General features: G+C 38.3%; 1 protein-coding gene and 1 long non-coding RNA gene across 6 annotated transcripts in view; both read left to right on the top strand.

Moving 5' to 3' along the window:
• The window catches only part of Rnf13 (ring finger protein 13), a 40760-nt gene that overhangs the window by 3512 nt on the left and 11379 nt on the right, over positions 1–25869 (top strand). For 2 of the 5 annotated variants that reach the window (XR_007209254.1, XM_048334927.1), the window contains exons 2-6: positions 5508–5634; positions 7880–7960; positions 9160–9285; positions 22528–22615; positions 25529–25619. Coding sequence is in view for 4 of the 5 variants with exons in the window: in XM_048334927.1 (XP_048190884.1) it covers positions 5521–5634; positions 7880–7960; positions 9160–9285; positions 22528–22615; positions 25529–25619 (500 nt within the window). In the remaining variant the exon portion in view is untranslated. Of the gene's footprint in view, positions 1–5501; positions 5635–7879; positions 7961–9159; positions 9286–22527; positions 22626–25528; positions 25620–25869 lie in introns of those variants that run through there. The other 3 variants (XM_048334928.1, XM_048334930.1, XM_048334929.1) reach the window with 3 other exon arrangements.
• On the top strand, positions 9298–12647 carry LOC125342641. The gene is made up of 2 exons (XR_007209255.1): positions 9298–10994; positions 11230–12647. It is a non-coding gene; the product is annotated as an uncharacterized LOC125342641 (long non-coding RNA).

Here is a 25869-nt window from a genome sequence, read left to right as displayed (position 1 = left end):
TCATTGAGGGTGTGGCTATTGGAATAGTTGTTGGCAGCTGGAGAAAGGTAGGAGGAAAAACAGTGCTATACCAGGTCACTCCAGAGTCCGGTGTAGACGTGGGAAAAGTAGGGTGCTTTTGCCAAGGCTGTGTGTGTAAGGAGCAGGCTGGTGAAGATCTGGATGCAGACTGGGGAGACCCTTAAATACCAGGCTGTGGTGTTCAGTTGAGAATCCCAGAGCAATGTTCTCATTACTCTGGGAACAAAGATCCAGGGCTGAAGTAGAAGCTGGGAGGTAGGAAGTCTGTGCAGAATAGTATCAGCAGCTGAGGCAAGCTGTGTTAAGTGCAGGGAAGGGTGGATTTGAAAAGGTTGAAATGACATTGGAAACTGACATGAGCTTGGCCCTAAGACAAGTTTTTAGGAGGACAGTGATGTTAACAGAAATCAAGTTTTGGTAGAAGTACCACCTCCTCAAATAGCCCCAACAGCTAGGACCAAGCCTAATGCATGAGTCTGTGGGGACATTTCCTACTCTAACAGTAACCAGATGTTTCTTTGGTGTGGTGATTCTAGTCAGAAATAGTCTAAAAAACATTTTTAATTTAACTTTGTAATAACAATAGTTGGCTCCAACTTAATATTGGCTTCAACTTAATATTATGTTTAGAAGGAATTTTTAGACAAAGTCATGAATTAGCCATATAATGCAACACTAAATAGCACTTAAGGTGATGATTATGTATGATTTTAATAAGGGAAAATATTTAGTATAACTTGTTAAAAAGCATACATAGCATAGTGAAGTGCCAGACTTTGAAGTCAGGCCCCATTTTACCACGTGAACCCCATTTTAGAATCGAACCCTGAGCCAATCAGATTTGTACCTGTGTCCTAATCTTGCTTGCTTGAACACCTGATTGTTGTAACCTTGTTCTTTGCCTTTATAAACCCTGTGTAATCACAGCTCGGGGCTCCCTCCTAACCTCCGCTGTGTCGGTGGGTAGGACGAGGCCCGAGTTGCAGCTCGCTTAAATAAAGCCTTGCCTTGCTTTTGCATTTCGGAGTGTCTGAGTCTCGGTGGCCTTCTTGGTGGTGGTCTTGCGACTTGGCACAACAATAGTAAGATACAAACAATATAAAATCTGTTTGAAAAAAGTATCAGTCATGGTTAGACATAAAACAGAACCATTTTGACTGTTGTGAGTGATGTAAAAACAGAGGCAGCCTGCTAAGATGTGTGTATAAGACCTTTGTGCAGGGTAAACCTGGGTTTTGTGGGTCACTAGAAGTCAGGAAGGGGAGCTGAAGGTGATGATCAATTGGAAACTGTGGAAATGAAAGGCAGCACACAAGGACAAAGACTTCTGTTGTCACAGATGTTAAGATGAAAAGTAATCAGTGCTTCTATCTTCCAATGGGCATTATTTTTGGACTCATAAAAATTTTATTAAATGGCAATGTAATAATATGTGAAGAAGCTAATACAGTGGCATTAACTTAAGTCAGTAAGTAATAGAATCAGGACTAGAGCTCTGATCCAGACAGTATATTCTCCTTACAGTCTTAGCAATTAAACCTTAAAAGCTATTGAAAAGCCTGCCCGGTTTCTCATGCCTATAATCCCAGCTATTCAGGAGGTTGAGATCTGAGGATCACAGAAGTCAGGCTGGGCAGGAAAGTCGGTGAGACTCTTAACTCCAATAAAGTGCTCAAAAAAGCCAGAAGTGTCACTGTGGCTCAAGTAGTTGAGTGCTAACCTTGAGCAAAAAGAAGCTCAGAGACAGTGCCCAGGCCCAGAGTTCAAGCCCAGGACTGGCAAAAGAAAAAAAAAAAAAGGTACTGAGAAAAACTATACCATTTTTATATCTGATAAAAAAGTTCAGCCATCTGCCTTATGGGGATAATATTTAGGACTCAAATCACCAATTTTAAACTTTGGAAGACATTTTGTAATTAAAATGATGTTCAAAAATAACCATAAAGTTAGAGTAAAATAAAAGCAGTACAACCCTTTTTCCCCTGTCATTTGAGAGGAAGTTTTTGCTCTCTAATTCTAAATACTTCAAAGTTCCTACAAACAAGCATATTCCCTTACACAGATGGGTGATTTCAGGTTTGGGGCAGAAAAAGTACAAGATGAAACTGAAAAATATTTTTTTGTTGTTGGTGGTGATACTGGGGCTCAAACTTGGGGCCAAGGCACTGTCCCCTAGCTTATTCACGCAATGTCCTGGGCCTTGGACTCGGGGCCTGAGCACTGTCCCTGTCTTCCTTTTGCTCAAGGCTAGCACTCTACCACTTGAACCATAGCTCCACTTCTGGATTTTTGGAGAGAATTATTTTAGTAGCAAGAGTGTTTTGGTCCACTTTTTAAAAGCCGGTGCTGCTAAGGAATGTGGCTTGAGAAACAGTGGATGACAGCTTATGCCTAGGCTTTCTTCAGAACATGGCTGTCACATGAGTGTTAATTGGCAGTGAAGTAGTTGACATCAGACTGTTGAGTCATCTTCTGAATTAAAAATTATTTAGAAAGGCTGGGGATATAGCCTAGTGGCAAGAGTGCCTGCCTCAGATACACGAGGCCCTAGGTTCGATTCCCCAGCACCACATATACAGAAAACGGCCAGAAGCGGCGCTGTGGCTCAAGTGGCAGAGTGCTAGCCTTGAGCGGGAAGAAGCCAGGGACAGTGCTCAGGCCCTGAGTCCAAGGCCCAGGACTGGCCAAAAAAAAAAAAAAAAAAATTATTTAGAAAGAAAATTTCTGGGGCTGGGGATATGGCCTAGTGGCAAGAGAGCTTGCCTCATAAACATGAATCCCTGGGTTCAATTCCTCAGCACCACGTATACAGAAAACTGTCAGAAGGGGCGCTGTGGCTCAAGTGGCAGAGTGTTAGCCTTGAGCAAAAGGAAGCCAGGGACAGTGCTCAGGCCCCGAGTCCAAGGCCCAGGACTGGCCAAAAAAAAAAAAGAAAGAAAATTTCTGAGAGGAATATTGGTCTTCAAATAATATTTCTGTCATTCTTAAAGTTTTAAAAAAAGTAATTTTGTGTGGATGAGGTATGTAGTCTTGCCACAGATTTAAATGTGAAATTAGGGTTTGCTGTGAATTTTGGGAATTTTTTAATTTTGCAATTACCAGACCAGAACTGGATGAGTAACCGTCATCTGAGCCCTAACCTCATGTAGACAATCACATTTGCTAGCTAGTGTACTCCAGTTCTCAAAAATGAGGTAAAGAGAAAAATCAACAAAACTATTGTTTCTTTTCTTCTTTTTTTTTTTTTCTTTTTGGTTGTTAGGCTTGAACTCAGGGCCTGGAGCTCTTTTGCTCAAGGCTAGTGCTCTATACTTTGAGCCACAGCTCTACTCCTGATTTCCTGATTTAGTTGGAGATAAGAGTCTCCTGCCTGGGATGGCTTTGAACTGTGATCCTCAGATCTCAGCCTCATGAGTTGCTAGGATTACAGGAATGAGCCTCTAGCACCTGTCTTCCTTCTCATTCTTAAATGTCAATACAGTTACAAGGTCAGAGCCCTCATGATCTAGTTGCCTGCCAAAGCTCTGCCTTTTGAACATGGCTGTACAGTGTAGAGGACTAAGCCTTCAATACATGAGCTTCTGGAAGACATCCCCACAACATTCCATAAAGCTGTTAAGACTTAAACAACTCAGAAATACTGAGTTTAGGGAGCAATTTAGTAATAGACCAAGTTATAAAAAGGGAAAATAAATTTGGAGCTGGGAGCTGGTGGCTCATGCCTGTAATCCTAGGTCTTCAGGAGAAAGAGATCTGAGGGTTGTAATTCAAGTCAGCCTGGGCAGGAGAGTCCATGAGACTCTTATCTCCAGTTAATAAAAAAGCTGGAGGAGCTAGCTCAAGTGGTAGAGCGAGCACTAGCTTTGAGCAAAAAGCTCAAGGATAGGATAGTGCCTAGGCTTTGAGTTCAAGCCCCTGTCTGACAGACAGATTGACAGACAGACAGACACACACACACACACACACACACAGTATCACTTGCAGTCATACATTAACAATAAACACATCAAAAAGGAAATTTAGAAAATAATTCTATATATAATAGCAACAAAACCAATAGAATATATAGTAATAAACTCAACTAAGGATTAAAAGAACTTTGATACTGAAGAAACTGTGAAAGAAATAGAATACAAATAAATTGATAGATATATCCATGGATCAACTTGGTATTGTTAAAATATCAACACTATTCAGCCTATGGATTTATTGCCGTCCCTACCAAAATCTTTTTTTTTTTTTTTTGGCCAGTCCTGGGGCTTGGACTCAGGGCCTGAGCACTGTCCCTGGCTTCCTTTTTGCTCAAGGCTAGCACTCTGCCACTTGAGCCACAGCGCCGCTTCTGGCCGTTTTCTATATATGTGGTGCTGGAGAATCGAACCCAGGGCTTCATGTATACGGGGCGAGCTCTCTTGCCACTAGGCCATATTCCCAGCCCCCTACCAAAATCTTAATGATTCTTTTTGGCAGAAATTGAAAAATTCACTCTAACCTTCTTATGGAATCTTAAGGGATCCCAAATAGGCCAAGCAATGTTAAAAACAACGAAGTGGGCAGACTTATACTTTGTGATTTAAAAGTTACTGCAGAGTTACAGATATTTTACTTTCCATCAAAGCAGTGAGTCAGAGGCATCAATGTGTCAAAGATTCAGTTTTATTCTGTTTATTTGTTTTGTTTTTTTGTTGCCAGTCCTGGGGCATGGACTCAGGGCCTGAGCACTGTCCATGGCTTCTTTTTGCTCAAGGCTAGCACTCTGCCACTTGAGCCACAGCGCCACTTCTGGCTGTTTTCTGTATATGTGGTGCTGGGGAATCGAACCCAGGGCTTCAGGTATACGAGGCAAGCACTGTTGCCACTAGGCCATATTCCCAGCCCTCAGTTTTATTCTGAAGTAGCTTCCAAACCTAGAGCACTTAGCAACAGTAATCATCAGATGGTATTACAAAGATGGTAGTATTTAGTGAAGTAATTCATTATTGTATCTTTCATGTTTGTAAATTTTGCTTATTTACAAGTATTTTATACAATTGATGGAGGCTTACTGATGAGAATTTTATTAACTGTTTAACATTTAGTATCTCGACTTGCTGCAAGATCAATAGGGACTAATGTAGAGAACTGCCCTATTGCCATTTAGATATAGAGAGGCAAAAAGGCATTGATTGTTAGGAAGTAGCAGGTGTATATGTGGGTATATGTAATATATATATATATATGTATCACCTATCTATCTATCTTGGATGTTTGGGGCTAGAAGTGATTAAGATTTAGGAGTTTTTTGGATTTTAAAACTTTGTTATTTGCCTAAATGTGATATATATATATATATATATTTTACATATATGTTTTAAAAATATGTCTTAATTTTAGTTTTGTATGTTTACAAAGGAATGTTTTTGGCTGTTAGGAACTCCTGATAACAGATGGTGTATTCTTGGGAAGAAATGGACAGTTTTTAAGGTCATGCTTATCCTTTTCTCCAGGAGACTTTACGAGATGCTGCTCTCCATAGGAATGCTCATGTTGTCAGCCACACAAATCTACACCATCCTGACTGTCCAGCTCTTTGCATCTCTAAACCTACTGCCTGTAGAAGCAAACATTTTAGCAGTAAGTACAACATAATTTATTTATGTCTACAAACATTCCTTAAGGGCTGGGAATGTGGCTTAGTGGCAGAGTGCTTGTCTAGCATGCATGAAGCCCTGGGCTCAATTCCTCAGTACCACATAAGCAGAAAAAGCCAGAAGTGGCACTATGGCTCAAGTGGTAGAGTGCTAGCCTTGAGCAAAAAGAGCTCAGGGACAGTGCCCAGGCCCCAAGTTCAAGCCCTAAGACTAGCAAACAAACAAACAAACTCATCCTTTAAGGAAATGCTTTATTGAAAATCCTCAATGATAGAATCTTATAGGTATTTACCTATCTTTATACCAAAGCACAGACACAGTTACTTGAAAGTGGAGTCTTTATTGCTTGATGTCTAATACAAGTCTCATGCACAGGCTGCTTCTGAGAAGTGGTGCTGCTCCTGAGCTCGTATACCCCTGTGTGCTCAGCTCTATATGCTTGTGTGCTTATGTAGAGTTTTGATGGCTTCTTGATACCAAGCTGTAAGATCTCAATATTATACTGATGATATTTTAAGACATTCTAAAAGATGTTTATTGAAAGACTCAATCTCAGAATAAATAAGTCCAAAGAGAAGCATAGATGTCTTCTCTTTGTTAGTGAAAAGAAAAAAAGGCTAGTCTAGAGGGAACAGCATTCCTCAAACCTTAGTAGTTAGTAGTCTTTCAACCATTTTTTTTCTTTCCTCTACATTGGAAGTGGATATGTCTTATATTTCATTTCTGTAATGCTAAGAAAAGAAGAATTAACTCTGTGTGTATGCACATATGATGTACGTACACTCTAGGTCTTTCTGTGTGCAGCTGATTTGCTTGATGCTAGTAGGGAAGCAACAAAGACCAGTTCTCCCAAAAGAGAGGTCTAAGAGAGTAAGAACTTGTATGGACCACTAGAGCTGTTCTGACATCAAAATGGTAGTACTCCCCTTCTCCTTTCCTTTTCCACAATACTCCCTCTTCTATTTCCATATCTTTTCTTTCAATCTAGGTTAGCTGCATCTACATATTACTCTTCTTAACCTGTCTCCCTCCATCCTCTTGATTTTTGACAGTTTTTAGTGGGTTTCATTGTGTTATTTTCACACACACACGCTACTTCTATATTATACTTTTATGGTGGAAGTATTTATTTTTGCATTTCTGAAGATGACACAAGAAGCTAGACTGGAACTCCGCAATAAGTGTGTGATTTAGGGGTGATATGAATAAACTAGATGTATGACCTAATACATGCTATGTGATGCTTTAAGGTTCCCTTGATCCTTGCTTCCTTTTCTCTCTATGTTATGGTTAGTGTTATCTATTGCTCTTGCTTTATCCTATCTTTTGTTGTTTTGATATAGTGGCTTGAACCCAGGGCCTTGGGAAAGTTTGGCTAGCACTCTACTACTTGAGCTACACCTCCAGCCTGACATTTTGTGGATAATTAGAAATGGAATCCAACAGATTTTTCTGACTGGGCTATCTATGAACCTTGATCCTTTGATCTCAACCACTTGAGTAGCTAGAATTACAGGCATGAGCTACTGGCGCCCACTTATCCCACCCTTTTGATCTATTTTTTAAATGTTCATTGACATTTCATTGATGTTTAATAGTTAGGACTTCACGATTGTGAACAGTATCTTAACCTCTAACCTATCACTCACAATCATGTTACTCTTCCATTGTGTGTGCATGCGTGCATGCGTGTGTGTGATGGCTGAGAATCAAACCCAGGACCTCATGCATGCTAGGAAAGTGCCACCGAGCTATATTCCTAACCTTATTTTTACAAAACTTCTAAAGCACAGAGAGGCGTTCTTTGTTTATTGTTGTTGATTTAGTAGAAGACTCAAATATTATAGCACACATTGAATATCTTTATGGAAGAGGAAGGTTGTCAGAGTTTGAATAACTTCAGTTTTCTCTATTTCACTAAGTTTAGTCCTCTCATTGCTCAGCCCTGTATAAAGTTGTACAACCTATATGAAATTGACAATGCTCTAAAAGTATGAGTTAATACTTTTCCTTCCCTGGATGAAGTCAGATTCAAATTTGAACAGTTGTATGTTATAAATTATATATTCTCTTTACTATTTTAGTGGATGAATATTTACAACACTGATTTTATTATAATAAGTTACAGTAGTAAATCAGAATTTTGGAAATAATATATCTAGTTTAATAATTTTTAAGTGCCATATGTAAATTGGCTTTAACTTGGCTTATTTTAATTTTATATTTAGTATAATTTTGAAAATGCATCTCAGACATTTGAGGATCTCCCAGCAAGATTTGGTTATAGACTTCCAACAGAAGGTTTAAAGGTACGAAAATAGTGATTTTTATTGTTTCTTATTTATTTAAAGGATGACAACATTTCTTACTATTTTATCTTAAAACCCATAAGGTATGTGAAGCCTTGGGATTAATCTCATGCAAAAAATGTGAAGAAAGTGCAAGTGGGGGAGGGGAGAAGGTTGGCAGCAGCTCTGATCTTGGTGGGACATACATGGACATGTTAAAATGTGAACCCCTTGTACAACCAGTTGAAGTTAATTTTAAGAAAAAGGAAGTGAAGATCATCTGTTATTTTGTTATTCTGCAGTAGCCAGTGCTAGAATTTCAGTATATTTCAGATGTGTTTTATAGGATATATGGCATGTGTGTTTGCAGTTGTGTGTGCATCGATATATAAATTTTTTTATATACTACAAATCTATTTGTATTTAATTCCAATCGAAATTTGCTACTTGCCCTTTTCTTTTAATTGCGTATCTGGATTCTCTTTCCTTGCTGAAAAACAAGGATTTACATTATTTTTAACAGCTATATGATTTTTTAATACCATGTAATAGTCTAGACTTTGAATATTGGTTTATTCTTTTCTATATGTGTGTGCTGGTTCTGGGGCTTGACCTTAGGTGCTGTCAGCCCTTGTGCTAAGGCTGGTGCTCTAGTACTTGAGCCATAGTTCACTTGTGGCTTTTTGGTTGTTAATTGGCTATAAGAGTCTCATGGCTTTACTCCACCATCGTGAAATCTCAGCCTTCTGAGTAGCCAGGATCACTGGCATGAGACACTAGCACATTGGGCTGGACTCAACTGCAATGCTACTATCCATGTCTCCAAAGTAGTTAAAACTTTATAAAATTTGTTTCTTGGTTTAGAAATGCTATTATTGGGGAAAATAGCAACATAGAAATTTGTTATTTAAGTTATTGTACAAAGGATTTCAATCAGCATGTCATGATTACATGGCATGTTTATGAGTACAAGGCATTTTGATCAGTGGAGTGACAGTCTTATATATAGTTTAAAAATACTAACTTAAGTATTAAGAGAGACTGAACTCATTTAATAGAAACAAATGCTATGGAACTAAAACTACTTTAGAAGTTCTGCATTTCTGTCAGATAATACATCTAGCACATTGCAATACATGTAAAACAAACTAAAGGTATCTGTAGAGGTAACATGGTTTGTTGAGTGAAATCTTAGGTCATTATTACCAATTCTTTTTCAGGGTTTTTTGATTAACTCAAAACCGGAGAATGCTTGTGAACCCATAGCGCCTCCACCCCTGAAGGACAATTCATCCAATACTTTTGTTGTGCTAATTAGAAGATTGGACTGTAATTTTGATGTAAAGGTACTGTTTTCTTATTTGTGAATTGTTTAAGTTCTCTCTTATGAGAAAAGATTTAAGCCAGTGTACAAAATAATTCAGACTTCAGAAACAGGAGTGAAGGCAAGGAAAGTTGATGAGAGGAGATAGTGAAGGCATGGAAGATAGTCACTACACTTACCTCAGCTTCACCTTTTCAGGAGCTGGTACAAAGAGGAACAGTTCATTTGTTACAGGACTCTCTCCACCTTAGTGAAGTGATAAATGAACTACTGTCAATTCTAATAATTTCCAGGTCTTGGGCAGATATCTTGAAGTGTGACTTACTAGTGGAATTTTACTTGTCCAATCTAGGAATGGAAACCTAGCTTCCAAGCCTTCAATTTAATGTCTTAATCCTATCTGTGTCTGTTGACACTGACATTGAAATTTCTCCTTTAATATCCTTGATTCTATGCCTCCCTGAAGTGGCTCAAACTGGCATTTCAGATAGTGAAGCACAGCTCACATAGAACCTCCCTTACTACTGCTAAAGGCCAATTATGTCTGGTAGAGCTTATTTGAGCAAGAAAAGCAAACCAAACAAAGTTCAAGGAAGTAAAACCCAAACAGATGGTGATCAGCTAATCAGGTACCTCACAGGACCAGAACTAATTCTGAGAAATCTACCCAATTCCATTATTGGTCAGTATTTATAGAGAAATTCAACCTAATTGCTATAGTTACTCAGCTAGCTAATTGATTGTAGCTAAGTCACTTGGCTTCAAGGCCTCATATAGCTCACCAGTTTTAGTGCTGTGATTGAACTCTGTGTAGAAGCTTAGACTGACTTCCTGGACTTTTATAATTTTACTTAACACTGTGTGTATATCATTAGTGTTGCTCTGAAGGCTTGGTTTCTACAAGTCTATCTGAAGATCGGCCCTAGTAGAAAGGCCACATTGAGACTGGTCTGAGGCAACCTTGAGGTTACTTGTAGTCGACTACTTTGGAGCCAAGTGTGGTGTTGTGTCTACAAGACTCAACATTGCTTCGTGTATTTTCCACAGCTTGGCTGCTGATGGTTGGCTGGGCAGCAGGAAAAGCTGCTCACATCCCTACTGTGTAGGAATTTTGACTAGTTTTCATTACATGGAAGAAACGACACCTGCATAACAAACTCATTAAAGGAATACAATGATGATGGTAAAGGGTGTGAAAGTATAGGGTGCTTGGTACATAACATATACTATTATGATTGTGTATTTGTTCCAGTCTATACTCTCAGTTCCTAAAGTGGAGAAGTAAATTGAAATCAGATCTAGATTTTTCTGTTCCTTAAAGTTATTTATAGCTTTAATTTCTTACAGGAATTAATCCAGAATTAAGTTGTAGAAATTACAGATTTGTTTCAACAAAAAATGAAGTATCATTGTATTAATTTCTTGCCAGGAAGAAATGCAAATTAATTAATTCTGTTGATTCTATAGTTTAGTTATGCTATGTAATGTCTGACTAGGTACAGTCTTTTGTGACAAGAAAGTGGGATTGTTGTAAGAACTTTCCTGGTTAGGTGGGAATGTGTGGTTGTTCACTTTGAATGGGAAATATAGTCATTGAATATCTATACCATCTGTCTATTTGTCTGTGATGGTACTGGAGTTTGAGCTCAGGGCCTCTTGGTTTGTTAGGCAAGTGCTCTACCACTTGAGCCATGATGCCCCAGCCTCCTTTTGCTTTATTTTTCAGATAAGGTCTTTTTTTTTTTTTTGGTTGTTTTTTTTTTTTTTCCAGTCCTGGCCTTGAACTCAGGGCCTGAGCACTGTCCCTGGCTTCTTTTTGCTCAAGGCTAGCACTCTGCCACTTGAGCCACAGCGCCACTTCTGGCCATTTTCTGTATATGTGGTGCTGGGGAATCGAACCCAGGGCTTCATGTATATGAGGCAAGCACTCTTGTCACTAGGCCATATTCCCAGCCCCTCGGATAAGGTCTTGTATGTTATGTTTTACCTGGGGCTGGCCTTAAACTTCAATCCTCCTACCTATGAATAGTTAGGATTACAGGCATATACCATCATGTCCAGCTTGTTTGATAGGATGAGGATCTCATTTTCCTCCCATCTCTGGTGGCCAAAAATGGCAATCTTCCTGATCTCTCTAGTAGTTGAGGTTATAGGCATGAACCACCACACTTGACTCTGAGTATTTATTATTTTTGAGGATGAAACCGTCATATTATTTTGACAAATCTGAATATTATAACAGGTTGTGATTTTTCCATTATTCCAGGTCATCCCTTCCCTGGGTTTCACGTTGTTGCCATGTTACCTTCTTGAAGTCTGTAACTTTTGCTGTGCGCTGTGCTGATGTACCTGGTGCCTTTACATCTACTAGACTGTCCCTGGTGATCTTTTTGTCCATCTGACTGCCTCAATAGCATGTGCCAGGCTTCCTAGAAAGCCTTGCCCTTCTTTCTGTCCCCTCTGGTGGGGGAGTTAGCCATCTAGGTGTGCCACACTTCCACTTGGTAAATATGTCCCTTGCTGCTCTTAGGATCTTATTTTACTATGTTTATTTCACTTCTTTGTGTGCTATAGTGTTCAAAGTTCATGTTTTGAGTATATTTATGTGTCCATTTTCTATCATAGTGCATAGTAGGAGGGCAAGAAAGGGTTGTCAGACAAGGCTCAACCACAGACTCTGGTTATAAATGTTCAGATTCATATTCCTTCTTTAAAAGTTAATGATGAAGTAACACCTGTGTTTCAATAGAGAAAGTCACAGATTTTCTCCAGTAGAAACTATTGTGGATTATTTGTGACTCATAGAGCCATCAGGCTGCAGGAATATTCTCAGTGATTTGTGGATGATAGGGAATTGGATTCCGCACACCAAGAACACTGTTGAGACATTTGTCTTCTGTTGGAAGAGGCATGTTTGAGTCTTCTCATCTGTCTGGCCCTGAAGAGAGGCCTCAGAATTCAGAGTCCACATGTGACTTTGTGGGATATTCTGACAGCCAGATACAACACTGACTGACAAACTGTGTTCTCTAGAAACTCTGCTCTTCAGAGGAAAAGCAAAAACAATGCTGTTTTGTTTCTTTGTACAATAGTGTTCTTTTCTGTGACAAAATGTAATTGTTTGTGATTATTAGTTTTTGCTAAGGGTGAGCACATTTGAAGTTAAAAAATTCTTCTGGCCTTTTCATAAATAAATTTAGCCTGAGTTAAATCTTTCAGTTAGAATATTGACCATGAGGCATTCACAGGAGAGATTGCTCAGAAGGTTCACATGGTCAGTTTCCTCTGAAAATGCCCACTTACTGAAAGAACATTAAAATCATACCTTTTAAAAGAGAACCATTTGGAGTTATACAACATTTGTGATTATAAACAAGTAAGTTACTTAAAAAATATATTCCTAGGCTGGCCTTGAACCATGATTCTTTCAATCTCAGCTTCCTGAGTAGCTAGGATTACAGGTCTGAGCTATCAGCACCTAAGCTATCAGCGTGCGTGCGCACACGTGCGTGCGCACGCGTGTGTGTGTGTGTGTGTGTGTGTGTGTGCGCGCGCGCTCCTAGGCTTGAACTCTGTGCCTGGGTGCTGTCCCTGAGCTTTTATGCTCAAGATTAGTGCTCTACCACTTGACTCACAGCTCAAGTACCTGGGCTGGCTTTGAACTGAAATCCTCAGATCTCAGACTTCTGAGTAGCTAGGATTCCAAATGTGAGTTACTGATGTCTGGCTTTCTTCTACCTTTTAATCAGTAAACATACCTGCTTACTAACAAGCTAATACCATGAAGCTAATCATTTTTACAATTATGTTCTTTTGTATACAATTTTATTCATCAAAAAATATAAAATCCGGGGCTGGGAATGTGGCCTAGTGGCAAGAGTGCTTGCCTCATATACATGAAGCCCTGGGTTTGATTCCTCAGCACCACATATATAGAAAATGGCCAGAAGTGGCGCTGTGGCTCAAGAGGCAGAGTGCTAGTCTTAAGCAAAAAAAAAAAAAAAAAAAGGAAAGAAAGAAAGAAAATGAAGCCAGGGACAGTGCTCAAAAGTACCAGGAAGTTTATTCATCTCTTCCTCATACCCTCTTTTGCTTAAGAGTTTTACATAGGTGTAAAGATATTCAGATGCCTCAGATATGCCACATATGAGACATGAGGGGAAAGATAGCTTATATCGCTAGACTGTTAATGAGGGTAAAATGTCAATTAGAACCTTGCACTTGTGAGGAGCAGCTCTTCCTAGAGAGGCCTACAGTGCTCCTAAACTGATATATGGAGAATAGGTTTGATAATAGCAGATGCTGGAAAGGATTTTGGTATTGGGAGGGTTGCTTGCCACCATTCTGGGTTTTATTTCAAGAAGAGGCTACCTGGGCTGGGAATATGGCCTAGTGGCAAGAGTGCTTGCCTCGTATACATGAAGCCCAGGGTTCGATTCCCCAGCACCACATATATAGAAAACAGCCAGAAGTGGCGCTGTGGCTCAAGTGGCAGGGTACTAGCCTTGAGCAAAAAGAAGCCAGGGACAGTGCTCAGACCCTGAGTCCAAGCCCAGGACTGGCAAAAAAGAGAAAGAAAAAAAAAGAGGCTACCTGCAGACATTTTTACCCCATAGATAGAACTGATGGTGCCTGCATTCTCCTCTGAGTCCTTCTTATGCTTCTCACCTGCATTGTTTTGATCGCTGAGAATAAGATTCCACTTAAGTTTTGCTTCTGAATGAAAATGGAAGATGATAGCCAGATTTTAAGATACACCTTATTTTCCAAGCCTCCTTTTAACTTCTTTGCTTCCAGTAAACGTTGAGGTAGAGGAAAGAGTTTTGTGTGCCTGAGCTGGTGATCAGCTTACTGTTGCTTTGTGGTGGCAATAGTTTTCATTTGGCATTTGGAAGGAGTTAGAAGAAGCAGCTGGGGTGCATTTTCTGGAGAGGATAGAGGATCTTATTTATATAAATGTTAAGTTGGACGAAAAGTGACAGTCTAATTATGTTCCCTGTTCACACTGCTGAGACCTGTGTGTAGTCAGGTGGTCAGGTTTGTATTATATTATTATTTTTTAAGGTGGCCTATGGAGATAGAGTCTCACTATGTAGCCCAGGCTGGTTTCAAATGTGTGTTGCTTGCCTTATCCTCTCAAGTACTAGGATTACAGCTATGGCACTTTCATGCCTGTTTTGTCCTTTTAACTATCTTTTTTTGTGTGTTTTGAAATGTAATATGGATACTAAAAGTATTTATTTTATATATACTTCATAAAGGTGAAGTTTAAGTAAAAATAAAAATAAAGTAAATAAGTAAAAATAAAAATAAATATCTGAGTACTCACAGATATTACTAAATACTAATAAATTACTTTCTAGTATGTTATTACTAAGACTTCATAAAAGGCATGGTTGTTGGGTAAAATTCTTTCTCTTTTACATTATACTACATCTACAGATCATGTTCAACATTGATCTTCACAATAAGTTTTCTATTTGAAGTGTTTGTACATTGATTTCATGTTTTCAATGTAATGATGTCAAGTTTACCACATGGTGATGCTTTTTAAAGCTACTGGCTTTTCATTGTGTTTGAAACACTTGGAATGGGAAAGATTCTTTGCTGGAGCCTGAGCAAACCTCAGTAGTGCTGTGTATTTTCTACTTATTATTCTGTTCCATAGTATTATGTTCTTCTCCACTTGCCTGATTCTGTGTAGAACACGCACAGATATGTGTTTTCTAATTTGGGCTTCTTAGTAGAGTGTGTTTCATCCAGCTGTGTGTCCTGAACCTTGGAAAACAGTGCCCAGCAAAGGAGCAATACTCAAGCCTGTCACTGTGTGGCGCTGAGAGCCCACACGATGGACACCCCTGCTCTGTCAGTGATTTTTCAAGTGTAAAATATGAGTTCTCATCCGTGTTCCTAGTAGGCAGATAGCAAGTACAGACAGTTATCCTTTGTTGCACAAAAAGTTCTTCCAAAAGCTTTATTTTCAGTGGTGAGTGGGTTGTGGTGAAGCTTCTGTTGTGATAGGTTGAGAAATAAAATTTGACTGGAGTATGAATCTGTCAGTAGCCAACCAAAAAGTATATTAAACCAAATCCTTCATTTAACAGGCACAGGTAGCTAGAGAATAGTTTTGAGTACCCTCTTAGATTAGCAGTTCCAATAATTAAATATTTAGGCAGCGGTTTTTGTTTAATGTCATTTGTTCAGCTGGTGTAGTTTATTACTAAGAAAAGGTGGTTTTTGTTGTTTTTCTTTAAGGTCAGATTTACCTTCATTCAAGCTAATAGCAAATATAAATAGACCCATATGTTTTCATCGAGGTTTTCTTTAATGCCACCAGATAAAAAAGAGTTATTTTACTTTGACTTTACTAATTTTATTTTACATTATGCTCTGTGGTACTAGTCATGTGCCAGACATAATATAAACCTCTGGAAACCACCCTGCAGGGCCTGTGAGATGGGGACCGGTTCTGTTTGCATGTTGTGTGATGGGACTGTTGCAGTATATGCAAAGGCACAGCAATCTCTGTTCTGATTGCAGAACACTAAGAACTCTGTATGACTGGGTGCAGCCCACAGCTAGAGGTTTATTTTTACTCATCTTCAAGAATATACAACCAAAAATATTGAAATAAATAAATTCAACTATTGTGAAGCTTAAGTAAGCATGTGCAGTGGTTACTATGTCACATATCAAAAGGTCGAGTTTTAGAGCATAACTTAAGAGAAGGAACAGGAACATGTCTCTGTTCCTTCATAATAAATGTCACAAAGCTTTACCATTGAAACCATGTACTCCTAACAGTGCTCCTTGGGATTTTATAAAGTTAATTTTGTTTTTGAGCTCCAACTCTGTCTTTTATTAGCTCTATGGCTTTAAATAGTTTACCTCCCTAAATTGCTCACTTTATACCTGTAAAAGAATACCACTTCATAAAGTTATTGTGAGAAATAAATAACATCACATGGGCAAAATGTTTATATCTGGCAAATAGCAAATATTAAAACAATTTTATATTACTGCTGTTACTATAGTTAAAATGCTATATTTGTTATCATTACTATATAATACATGTTCTGCTATGCCATTACTAAATATGCTTTATTATCACTATTAGAAGACTATTATAAAAGACTACCATTCAGAGACTATATATTAAATACTATAGCAATATGCCACAGATTAAATGAACCATATACAATACTTTTTATTTTAACAGTAGCAGAGATCATCCAGGTTAGATTTGACTTCTCTTAGCAATGAAAATAACAATACTACCATCTTTCTAAGTCTAAAAGGTACTGATGAATTTGAATGAATGGAAAGTAACCCTTCCTATCATCTCAGAGCCCTTTTTCTAAGCTTCTAGATCATTCCTTTGTTCAACTAGTCAAATATTTATTGAGCATTTAATTGGAAGGTAAGCTGAGGTTATAGGAGTGATAAAGATGAGCATTATTCATGCCTTCATGTCACTCTGATCTAGTGAGGTGAGTTATAGCTCAATGGTAGAGAAACTAATCAGCATGAATGAGGCCCTGGGTTGAATCCCTAAGACTCAAAGGGAAGGAGGGAAGGAAAGAAGGAGGAAGAAAAGGGAAGGAGGGAGAGAGGGAGGGAGGAGGGAGGAAGGGAAGAAGGAAGGAAGGAAGGAAGGAAGGAAGGAAGGAATGAATGAATTAAGGAATTTAGTTTCTTTTTGAGTCGGGCTGGGTTTTGAAGTTAGAGCCTTACACTTGTTAGGCAGGCACTCTACCACTGTGCCATGCTTCCAACAATCTAGATAGATACTTTCTATGAGTGTATTAGGGTAGTGGTACTTCAGGTAGAGAGAATTTGATGAGGACAGGATGAGGAGGGAACATACTTTTGGCTCAGAAAGTGCCATTCCATCCATTGCTACATGAAACCTATACCCTCTGTCAGCATGAGAAGTCCATTGTCATCCCTCTGCAGGTATGTGAGGTATCTGAAAAGAAATGAGAAGAGAGTTGCCTTGAAACTGGGAGTGGAATCAACTTTGTTTACTTGAGACTAAAATAAGACAAGCTCTAGACTTTACTCAGAAATAATCATTTTCTTTTTTTTATATAATTTATTTATTAATTAAACAAAAATTTTTGACAAGGTGTTGTGCACAAGGGGTACAGTTACATAGTAGAACAGTGTGTACATTTCTTGTGATATCTTACACCCTGTTTTTCTTTCCCTTCCCTTGGTCAGGTAGACATATATACAATACACAGTGTACCAAGAACATATACAGTAGCCACGTGGCCTACGCCAAAGAAAATTCGCCTAGGGCTTTAAATGTAATGTCGACAGTAGACAATTATGTCAACAATAGTCTTATATGAACGTACATACATAGCTTTTGAGCTATTGTGATCCACTGAGAGGTCTATTTTTTTTTTTGTTTTTTTTTGTTTTTTGGCCAGTCCTGGGCCTAGGACTCAGGGCCTGAGCACTGTCCCTGGCTTCTTCCCGCTCAAGGCTTAGCACTCTGCCACTTGAGCCACAGCGCCGCTTCTGGCCGTTTTCTGTATATGTGGTGCTGGGGAATCGAACCTAGGGCCTCGTGTATCTGAGGCAGGCACTCTTGCCACTAGGCTATATCCCCAGCCCTGAGGTCTATTTTTGACCTTTATATGTTGAGTAGTTGTTTGATTTTAGTTAAATAATGTAGGGTCGCTGACTCAAACCTGTGGGAAATACCATTTGACAAGAAGTTTTTGGTTTCACAGACCTGGTCTCTACTGTCTCCCCCTCCCCCCCCTCCTTAACAGTCATATATCAAGGAGATCATGCCCCTTTGTTTTCTGTGTTCTAGGCTTGTCTCGCTCAACATTATTTGTTCAAGTTCTGACCATTTCCTTGCGAATACCAATATTTCACCATTTCTAATCACTATGTAGTATTCCATTGTGTAAAGGTACCATTCTTTTTGGATCCATTCATCTGTGGAGGGGCATCTGGGTTGTTTCCATATTTTGGCTATTGTGAATTGTGCAGCGATAAACATGGAAGTGCAAATGTTATAAAGTTAATTTTTCTCTCTCTCTCTTTTTTTTTTTTTTTTTTGCCAGTCTTGGGCCTTGGACTCAGGGCCTGAGCACTGTCCCTGGCTTCTTCCCGCTCAAGGCTAGCACTCTGCCACTTGAGCCACAGCGCCGCTTCTGGCTGTTTTCTGTATATGTGGTGCTGGGGAATCGAACCTAGGGCCTCGTGTATCCGAGGCAGGCACTCTTGCCACTAGGCTATATCCCCAGCCCTAAAGTTAATTTTTAAAAAGAGGAAAATTCTTACCAGGTTTAGTTTGTTTCTCTATACAGAGCAGAATGAGGGAGTGAGGAGGTGGAAGAATTGTTGGGAGTGTGCTCTAGCACGGAAAGCAAAAAGAAGTCACATCTTACACTTGCCACTAGGAGAGAGGGCAACCTTGTTGAAGCATGCTCATGATGACCCTTGAGTGACTGGAAAACTGGAGAAGGTCAGATCACTGGTGCCCTTTACTTAACAGAGCTAGGAAATGCCTGTATTTGTTAGCAGTGTTTTTGTTCATAATGACTAAAGTAAAATTTTTTGTGTTTTTTAAGAGGAACTAAGTGACATACTAGGAAATTTTTTTGTGACTCTTTTGCTGGGTAGGGCTGAATAAGTAGTGATCTTAGTTACAGTTTAGTTTAAAAAGTGTTGATAGTGTAGATGTTGTTCTAGGATTGTGATATATTCAAGTAAGCAAGACTGTTTACTTCCACCTCACTCCAGTCAGAATGGACTATGTGGCCTATGCCTTGCACTTCTGTGCCCATGATTCCTAGGTTTGGTCTTTTAATGGAATCCCAGAGTTCTTGCCAAGTCCATTCAGATTTCTTCATTCTTTTTTTCTTTACCCTCATCTACCTGTATCTGCTTTGTCTTTAAGCCCTGTTGTGCTGTCTTCTATTTGATCTAGTCTACTGAAAGATTTTCATTTGAAAATTTTATATGACTTATAATTAAGCTTTTAATTTCCAGAGTTTCAAGGTCTCTCATCATTGTGGATTTCTGTATGCTTATTTTATTTTCCTTTCATGTCTTACACTTTTTTGTATTGATTCACTAAAGAGTTTATATATTTGTGTCTTTCATTTTATTGATTATTCTTGTGACCATTCTCTGTGACCACTCACTTTTCTTCTTGCCATATGCTGTTTTGTTTGTAGATTTTATTTTTTCCCACGGAATCTTTGAGATTAACATTACAGGAATCTCAACTTACTTCTTTTAATTTTCTTTCCCACATATTTGTAGAATGTTAATTACAGTTGGCAATTCTGTTCCTTATCCTGACCCATTGGGAAACCCAGTTATGTTAGCCAGCTTTCTGCTACTATAACTAATACTGGAGAGAACCAGCTTGTTAAAGAGAGAAAAGCCTTATTTTTTTCCTGTGTGCTAGTGGCGCTTGCTCAACTTATGCTGGTAGGAAGCTAAGGGAGCAATGAGACACGTGTCCCACAGTCCTCAAAGGTATCCATGCATCTAGAACCTTCTCTAAGCCTTTCTTCATAACGATTTTACCACTCTGATAGTGCTAGGCTAAGACCCAAGCCTTAGCTTGGGATTTTTGTGGGGACATTGAGATTCAAATGATAGTCTTATGTCTCTGTCTAATCTGATAAATAATGTTTAAATACCAGCTAGGTCTGAGTTTGGTCCTAGGCCTGTTCCTCATTTCTAAAATATATGGGAAAGAATGCCTACTCTGTGGAATTGTGTTGATATTAGAGCTAATAAATATACGTCTAGCTACTAGGCATTCTTACAGCTTTTGTTTGGAACCACATTATGTACATACTATTAATGAATCTACCTGTGTGTTCTCCAAATAATCTTTATTCATGATGGTTCTAAAAGCACAGGTTCTTCTTGTAAGGTATCTTTATAAGTAGTATCAACTTGTCTAGACTGGAAAAAAAAAGATAACTACTGTGTCATTTCCAGCTTTTACAATTGTGCTTCTTGACATCTCTTCCATTAATTAGTAGGGTAGAGTCTTCTGAGGCACTGGCTATTTATAATAACAAGTTCATAATCTCTGGAACAATTGGTTAGATGCTACCTGGTCTTCATAATTCAGTTACGTTTAATTTGATGATTAGATGTAAAATGCAGTGTATTCACTACAATTTGGTCTAAAAGCTCTGATCCATCTCTTTAACAAGGCAGATTGGCAGTACAGTTCAGAATGCTTTTCAATATAGTTTTCAGTTTTGATGACTGTTTTGGAGTTAGGTTTTTCTTCATTGTGCATACTTTTTATTCATCAATCTTTTGAATTCTTTGCTTCCACCCGACACCATGTGTTTGAGGTTGCATTTTATGAATGTGAAGCCTTCCACATGATTGCTAAATGATTTAGGTTTTATTTCTGCCTCATGTGTTCTTAAAAATACCAGCTGCTGCTTAGTTGAAATGTAATTTAATTTGACTGACATGAGTTTTATAGTTCCTAAATAGGAATATATTTTCCTTGTTTGTATTCATAAGCTTTTTGGTCCATATGTTAATGTGTTCCTTGATTTAATTTCTTTATTTTGAAAATCAATAAAAACAAAAACAGATCCATACTTGTTAAAGTTTTGAAACATGCTTCTGTTTTTGAGAGTTCACACTTAAGCCTACAAATTTCCTTGCTATTTTAGTGGCTTTCAGTTTTAGAAAGTTTTCTATTTTAGGAGTTTTATTATTTTGTCAGAGACAGTTTATAGTAATATAATTTTGTATTATATCTCTGAAAACAATTGGATTGGATGAATGAAAAAATATTTCTCCTCAGTTGTTTGGAGGTCTCATTTCTGCCTAGAGCACCACTTTTGCCTGGGGCCAGCCTCCAACTTTGACCATTCTACTTTGTCCTCCCAGACTGGGATTACAGCTGTGTCTGCTTACATGTTACATCCTTGCTGTGCTATCTATAACTTTTGTGGAGAAGAAATAAATTAAATTGTGCACTTCATCAACTATGCACATTAGCAAGATTTAAAGAAGTTAAAATTTGAGCTTTATATTAGGAAATAACTTTTGATACTGATCTAATACTTTATTTTTGAAAATATGTTTATGGCAGAAGGTGCTTTTTAGATATAGTAAGAAACATTTCTCAGTTACTTTGGTTAACTTTTGGGAAGCAGTTGGAATGGTCATTAAAGCATCAGCGCAACATTAACCCTAAAAGTATGGTTTAAATAAAGTCTAAGTATAATCTGTACTGCTGTTTTAGTATTATTAATAGACAGCAAGTTTATGTATATGCTAAATAAGTAATGATGGCTAGAGACTAATAATGTCCATAAGAATTTTACCTCCTTTTGGGAAATAGTAATTTGTGGGGAATGGACTGTAGAGAGTGGAATTTTCTCACTTTTAGTTGAGTAATAAAATTCACCTAGCATAAAATATTCCTTGTCACAGTTTTGTTGTCTACTCGATTTCTTGTTTTTATTCGTTGTTAGAGTAGTAGAGACTGTACTGGTGAACTACTTATCTTAATCCTACCTTCTTTAAAAATCCCTTTCTGTCTAGTTTAATCACTTACGTTTATAATATGTGATCTGTTGATCTAAACAAGTATTTTATTAATTCAACTTGTTCAAGTGACATTTATTTGATGACTTTTTACTACTGGTGCTGTGGAGGCCATCATAATGAGCAAATCAATTTCTTGTACTCATTTCTCCTCTTCAGTGTTTTCAGTAATAGTATACAATTATTCTGATTTACCCACACTTCTGTCTCTTTCAGAAATTCAGTCTATGTTATGGGTGATTTTAGAGAAGTCGAGAGTAATACTGAGGAGATTCTCTCTGCTAGGCCAACTTGCCTAACAGGTGGAACACATGGGCCTCGTTTACCTAGCTTTCAGATCTAGTCTCTTTGGATAGACATTTGGACATCTTTTTGGCTGTCAGGAATTTAGTCCTGGGAGCTTTCCCTGAGTTTTTCTAAATTGATTTAGTGAATTACAGCCAAGTTTTGCATTCCTGTAATGCTGATAACTAAAACAGAACTAATATTAGACCAGACTTGGAAATTCTTTTAGGAAATTCTTTTATCTGTTCTTAAAAGCATTGTTAAAAGCATAAGTATTAATGAAACACTTTGAGGAATGTATCAGTAGGTAATGAAAATAAACGGACAGATAAATATTCAAGGGATAGGTAAATATTCAAGACTATCTGTAAATATGTTGTTTAAATGTCACATGACTTCTGGCTTGCAGGTTTTGAATGCACAGAGAGCAGGCTACAAAGCGGCCATAGTTCACAATGTTGAGTCTGAGGACCTCATTAGCATGGGATCCAACGACAGTAAGTACAGGTATCACTTCTCTTCTCTCCTGTTTGACAGAAACTAAGAAGTAGCCGGGCTTTCCTTTTTCCATTTCCCTTAAATTCAGCAAAACATGTTCTCTATTAGTAGTTCCCAAGTGTCAGTCCTTTTAGGATAAGTATGTTTTTAATTGAAGAAACTAGCTACTACTTATAAACTGGTTACTCTTTCAGCATGTTTTTCAATAAAAGTTTTGTAGGAGCCAGGTGCCAGTGGCTCACTCCTGTAGTCTTATCTATGTCAGAAGCTGAGCTTGGAGAATTAGAGTTTGAGTACAGCCCGGGTTAAAAAGTTTGTGATACCCCCTTCTCAATGAGTACCAGAGTACTGTACTGCCCATCTGTCATCTAAGCTATGACAGGAAGCCTAAAGTGAGTAGATCATGGTTCAGGTATGTGCCTGGGTGGAAAGGAAAAAGGAGACCCTTTCTCAAAAATAATCAGGCAAAAAAGGCTGGAGACAAGGCTCGCCTGCGTTGAAAGTGAGGCTGAGGTCAAACTTCAGTAATGTGCCCCCTCCCCCCCCCCCAAAAAAGGAAGCTAGAAGTATCAGTACCTTACCACATGTTTTGTCATTGCAATATCATAAAACCTCTTGTCACAATTGTCAGTTCCTAAGGAGGATGTGCTGAATGTTAAAAGTAGCACATAACTATATAATTTTGCTATTGCTATGGAAATGCTTCAACTGTTACATTTCAAAAATCACTGTTTTTAATCTGGACTTTATTGCTTGGATCACCTTCTGAGATATTTTGCCCTATACTTATGCATGTGTGTATAGCATTTCATTTATCCCCACACGACTGCTGTCAAGATCACAACCCCATTCCCATCATTGAAGAAGAAAGGAATTTATTAGAAGATATATGAGGAGGGGGGCCTGTGTCTGTTCATCTTTTCAAGAGAGTCCCTAGCAATAAGCAAGTTGATGCTTCCACGAGTGGAGATTAATGTCTAGAAGGAAACTTTCAACGTATCTTGTCACCAGCACCTCATATGCCAAGTGTGCAGGTTGTTACTTCAGCCAGGAAGTGGTAACATACTGGGATCTCAGGATAAGGCCAAATGTAGTGGTAAGAGCCAAGAATGTGGATTTATCCCAAGCTAGTTGTCACATGAAGTAGCCTGTGCCTTAGGGAAAATTATTTAACCTTTTCTAAGCCTATTATTTTTACCCATAAAAGTGGAAATCATTTGACATTTTATTTGACCAGTCTGAGTTGGAAAGATTGCATGAAAAAAAGGTTATGTGGGAAACACCCTGGCGTGGAGTGGAAGGGGAGCCAGCTACTGCACCTGGACCCAGACCACACACGTTCCTTGAGGTAGAACACCCGCCATGTATCAGAGCCTCTGGGTTTGTTTCTTCTCTTTTCCTTCGGTAAATAATCTCGACAGCCTGTTCTGCATCTGGCACTGCTCTAGGGAGTTATTAAGTATGCTTGCTTTGCATACTTGTCATTGAGATACCAAAGTGCAGCAAGGAAGAGAGTAGAGTGCTTTCTGGATGCGGTCTACCAGCTTGACCCTGGGCACATGACAGCATTGCTGTGCCTGTCTTCTCATCTGTGAGAGGGTGCTGTGAGGTTTGAGTATGTAAGAGCTGTGGGCTGCCTAGAAGATTGTCTGGTTCTTTGCTTAGCTTTCCAGGGTAAGGGAGAAGAAAAGAGTGATGATATAATGGTCTATTTTGCTTCCTGCCCTCGTGGGGCTTCTGTGGGCTGTGTGTGGCTGGGAAGCGAGGGTAAGAGCTGATGTATATAGGAACCAGTGCTTATGTTAGCATAAAACAGTATGGATGTGCAAAATCCTTCATCTGCCAAGGTTACCTGGCTCATAAGGATCAAAAAGCAAACCAGCTCAGTGGTTGTTACAGTCAGGACAGGATTTAATTATAAAAGACAGTGAGGGAATTCTGGAGGCTGGTAGAACACTCCAAGTCTCAGTTCTGTTAGATAATTATTCTCATTTAAAGAACTTTTTATAACTTCTAGTAAAATGTGTCTTTGAATGGGAAGGAATGTGGTGTGCTTTGTTTCTTGTTGTTCTCCCACTTTAATATAGAAAAAAGTTCTATATTATATGTAAAATATGAAGTTATTTTGAAAACTAAAAAGAAAATAAAGGGCTATCTCTAAAGCCAAGTCTGTTATCTGATAGTTCATACATAATAAGGCTTTTTCTAGAAATAACACTAAAAATAAATAGTTTTTGTTTCTATTCCTGAGTAATGGGTAATTTTACAAAATTCATTTGGTGGCATTTGGTGTGAGTATGGGTAAAAGTTTCAGATTTCTTTAGATGCTAGTCATGATGTGAAGCTTTAAGAACTCCAGGGGCGGTAGAAATTTGTTTCCTGCTCTGCAGCCTTCACCAGTGTCTCAGTTCCCACCCTGGAGGGCTGAGATGGTGGCGTTTCCGCCTAAATGGTTGGAAGGTACTCTCGGTCTCTGCTTGTTTCTCTTATGGAAATGGGTTTGTAAAAGCTTTTTATCTTTGTTATTTAGCATTTAAGTTATCTGTGGAAAGAAAACCTAAAATTTCTTCCTCATTTTCCTTCTCTAAGTTTTGAATATAGAGAAGTAAATCAGGTGGAAATAGTAAAGGAAAAAAATTTGTCTCAAACACTGTCTCAACCTCATAGGCCTATTGAGAGAATTTAGTGAGGTAATGTATCTATGCAAAATACTAGCTTTGTTATTATAAATGGTATTGTGTTTCTAAACTACTTTAAGGATGAGTATAAATATGGAGTACAATATGGAAAAATCAACTGATAGATATGTTGATAGTAATTGGATCCAATTTCTCTTGCTGCTGTGAAAGTTGGGTTGATTGTACACCAGGAAAACAGGCTTTTACAAATAATTTTATTATTCTTTCCTATAGTTGATGTATTAAAGAAAATTGACATTCCATCTGTCTTTATTGGTGAATCGTCAGCAAATTCCCTGAAAGATGAATTCACATATGAAAAAGGGTAAGTAATGAATAGCAAAAATAATCATGTAACTTAAAATTATTTCAAGGATAAAATTATGTAATGTTAATTTTAATAAAAGTTATGTTTTAGAATGAACTCTTGTGCTAAATTTTCACTTTGTACGTCTGATTTTAAGACCTTTTTATGGTACTCTTATACCGTATAGTGTTTCTTTTTCTTTTTTGGGGGAAGGGTGTTAGTAGGGCTTGAACTCTGAGCATCTTGCTTGCCATGCAGCCTCTGCTGC

The sequence above is a fragment of the Perognathus longimembris genome, chromosome 26, assembly GCF_023159225.1.
Source record: "Perognathus longimembris pacificus isolate PPM17 chromosome 26, ASM2315922v1, whole genome shotgun sequence".
NCBI lineage: Eukaryota > Metazoa > Chordata > Mammalia > Rodentia > Heteromyidae > Perognathus > Perognathus longimembris.
Note: the sequence above shows the minus strand (reverse complement) of the source record. Positions and strands in the feature narration are given on the sequence as shown.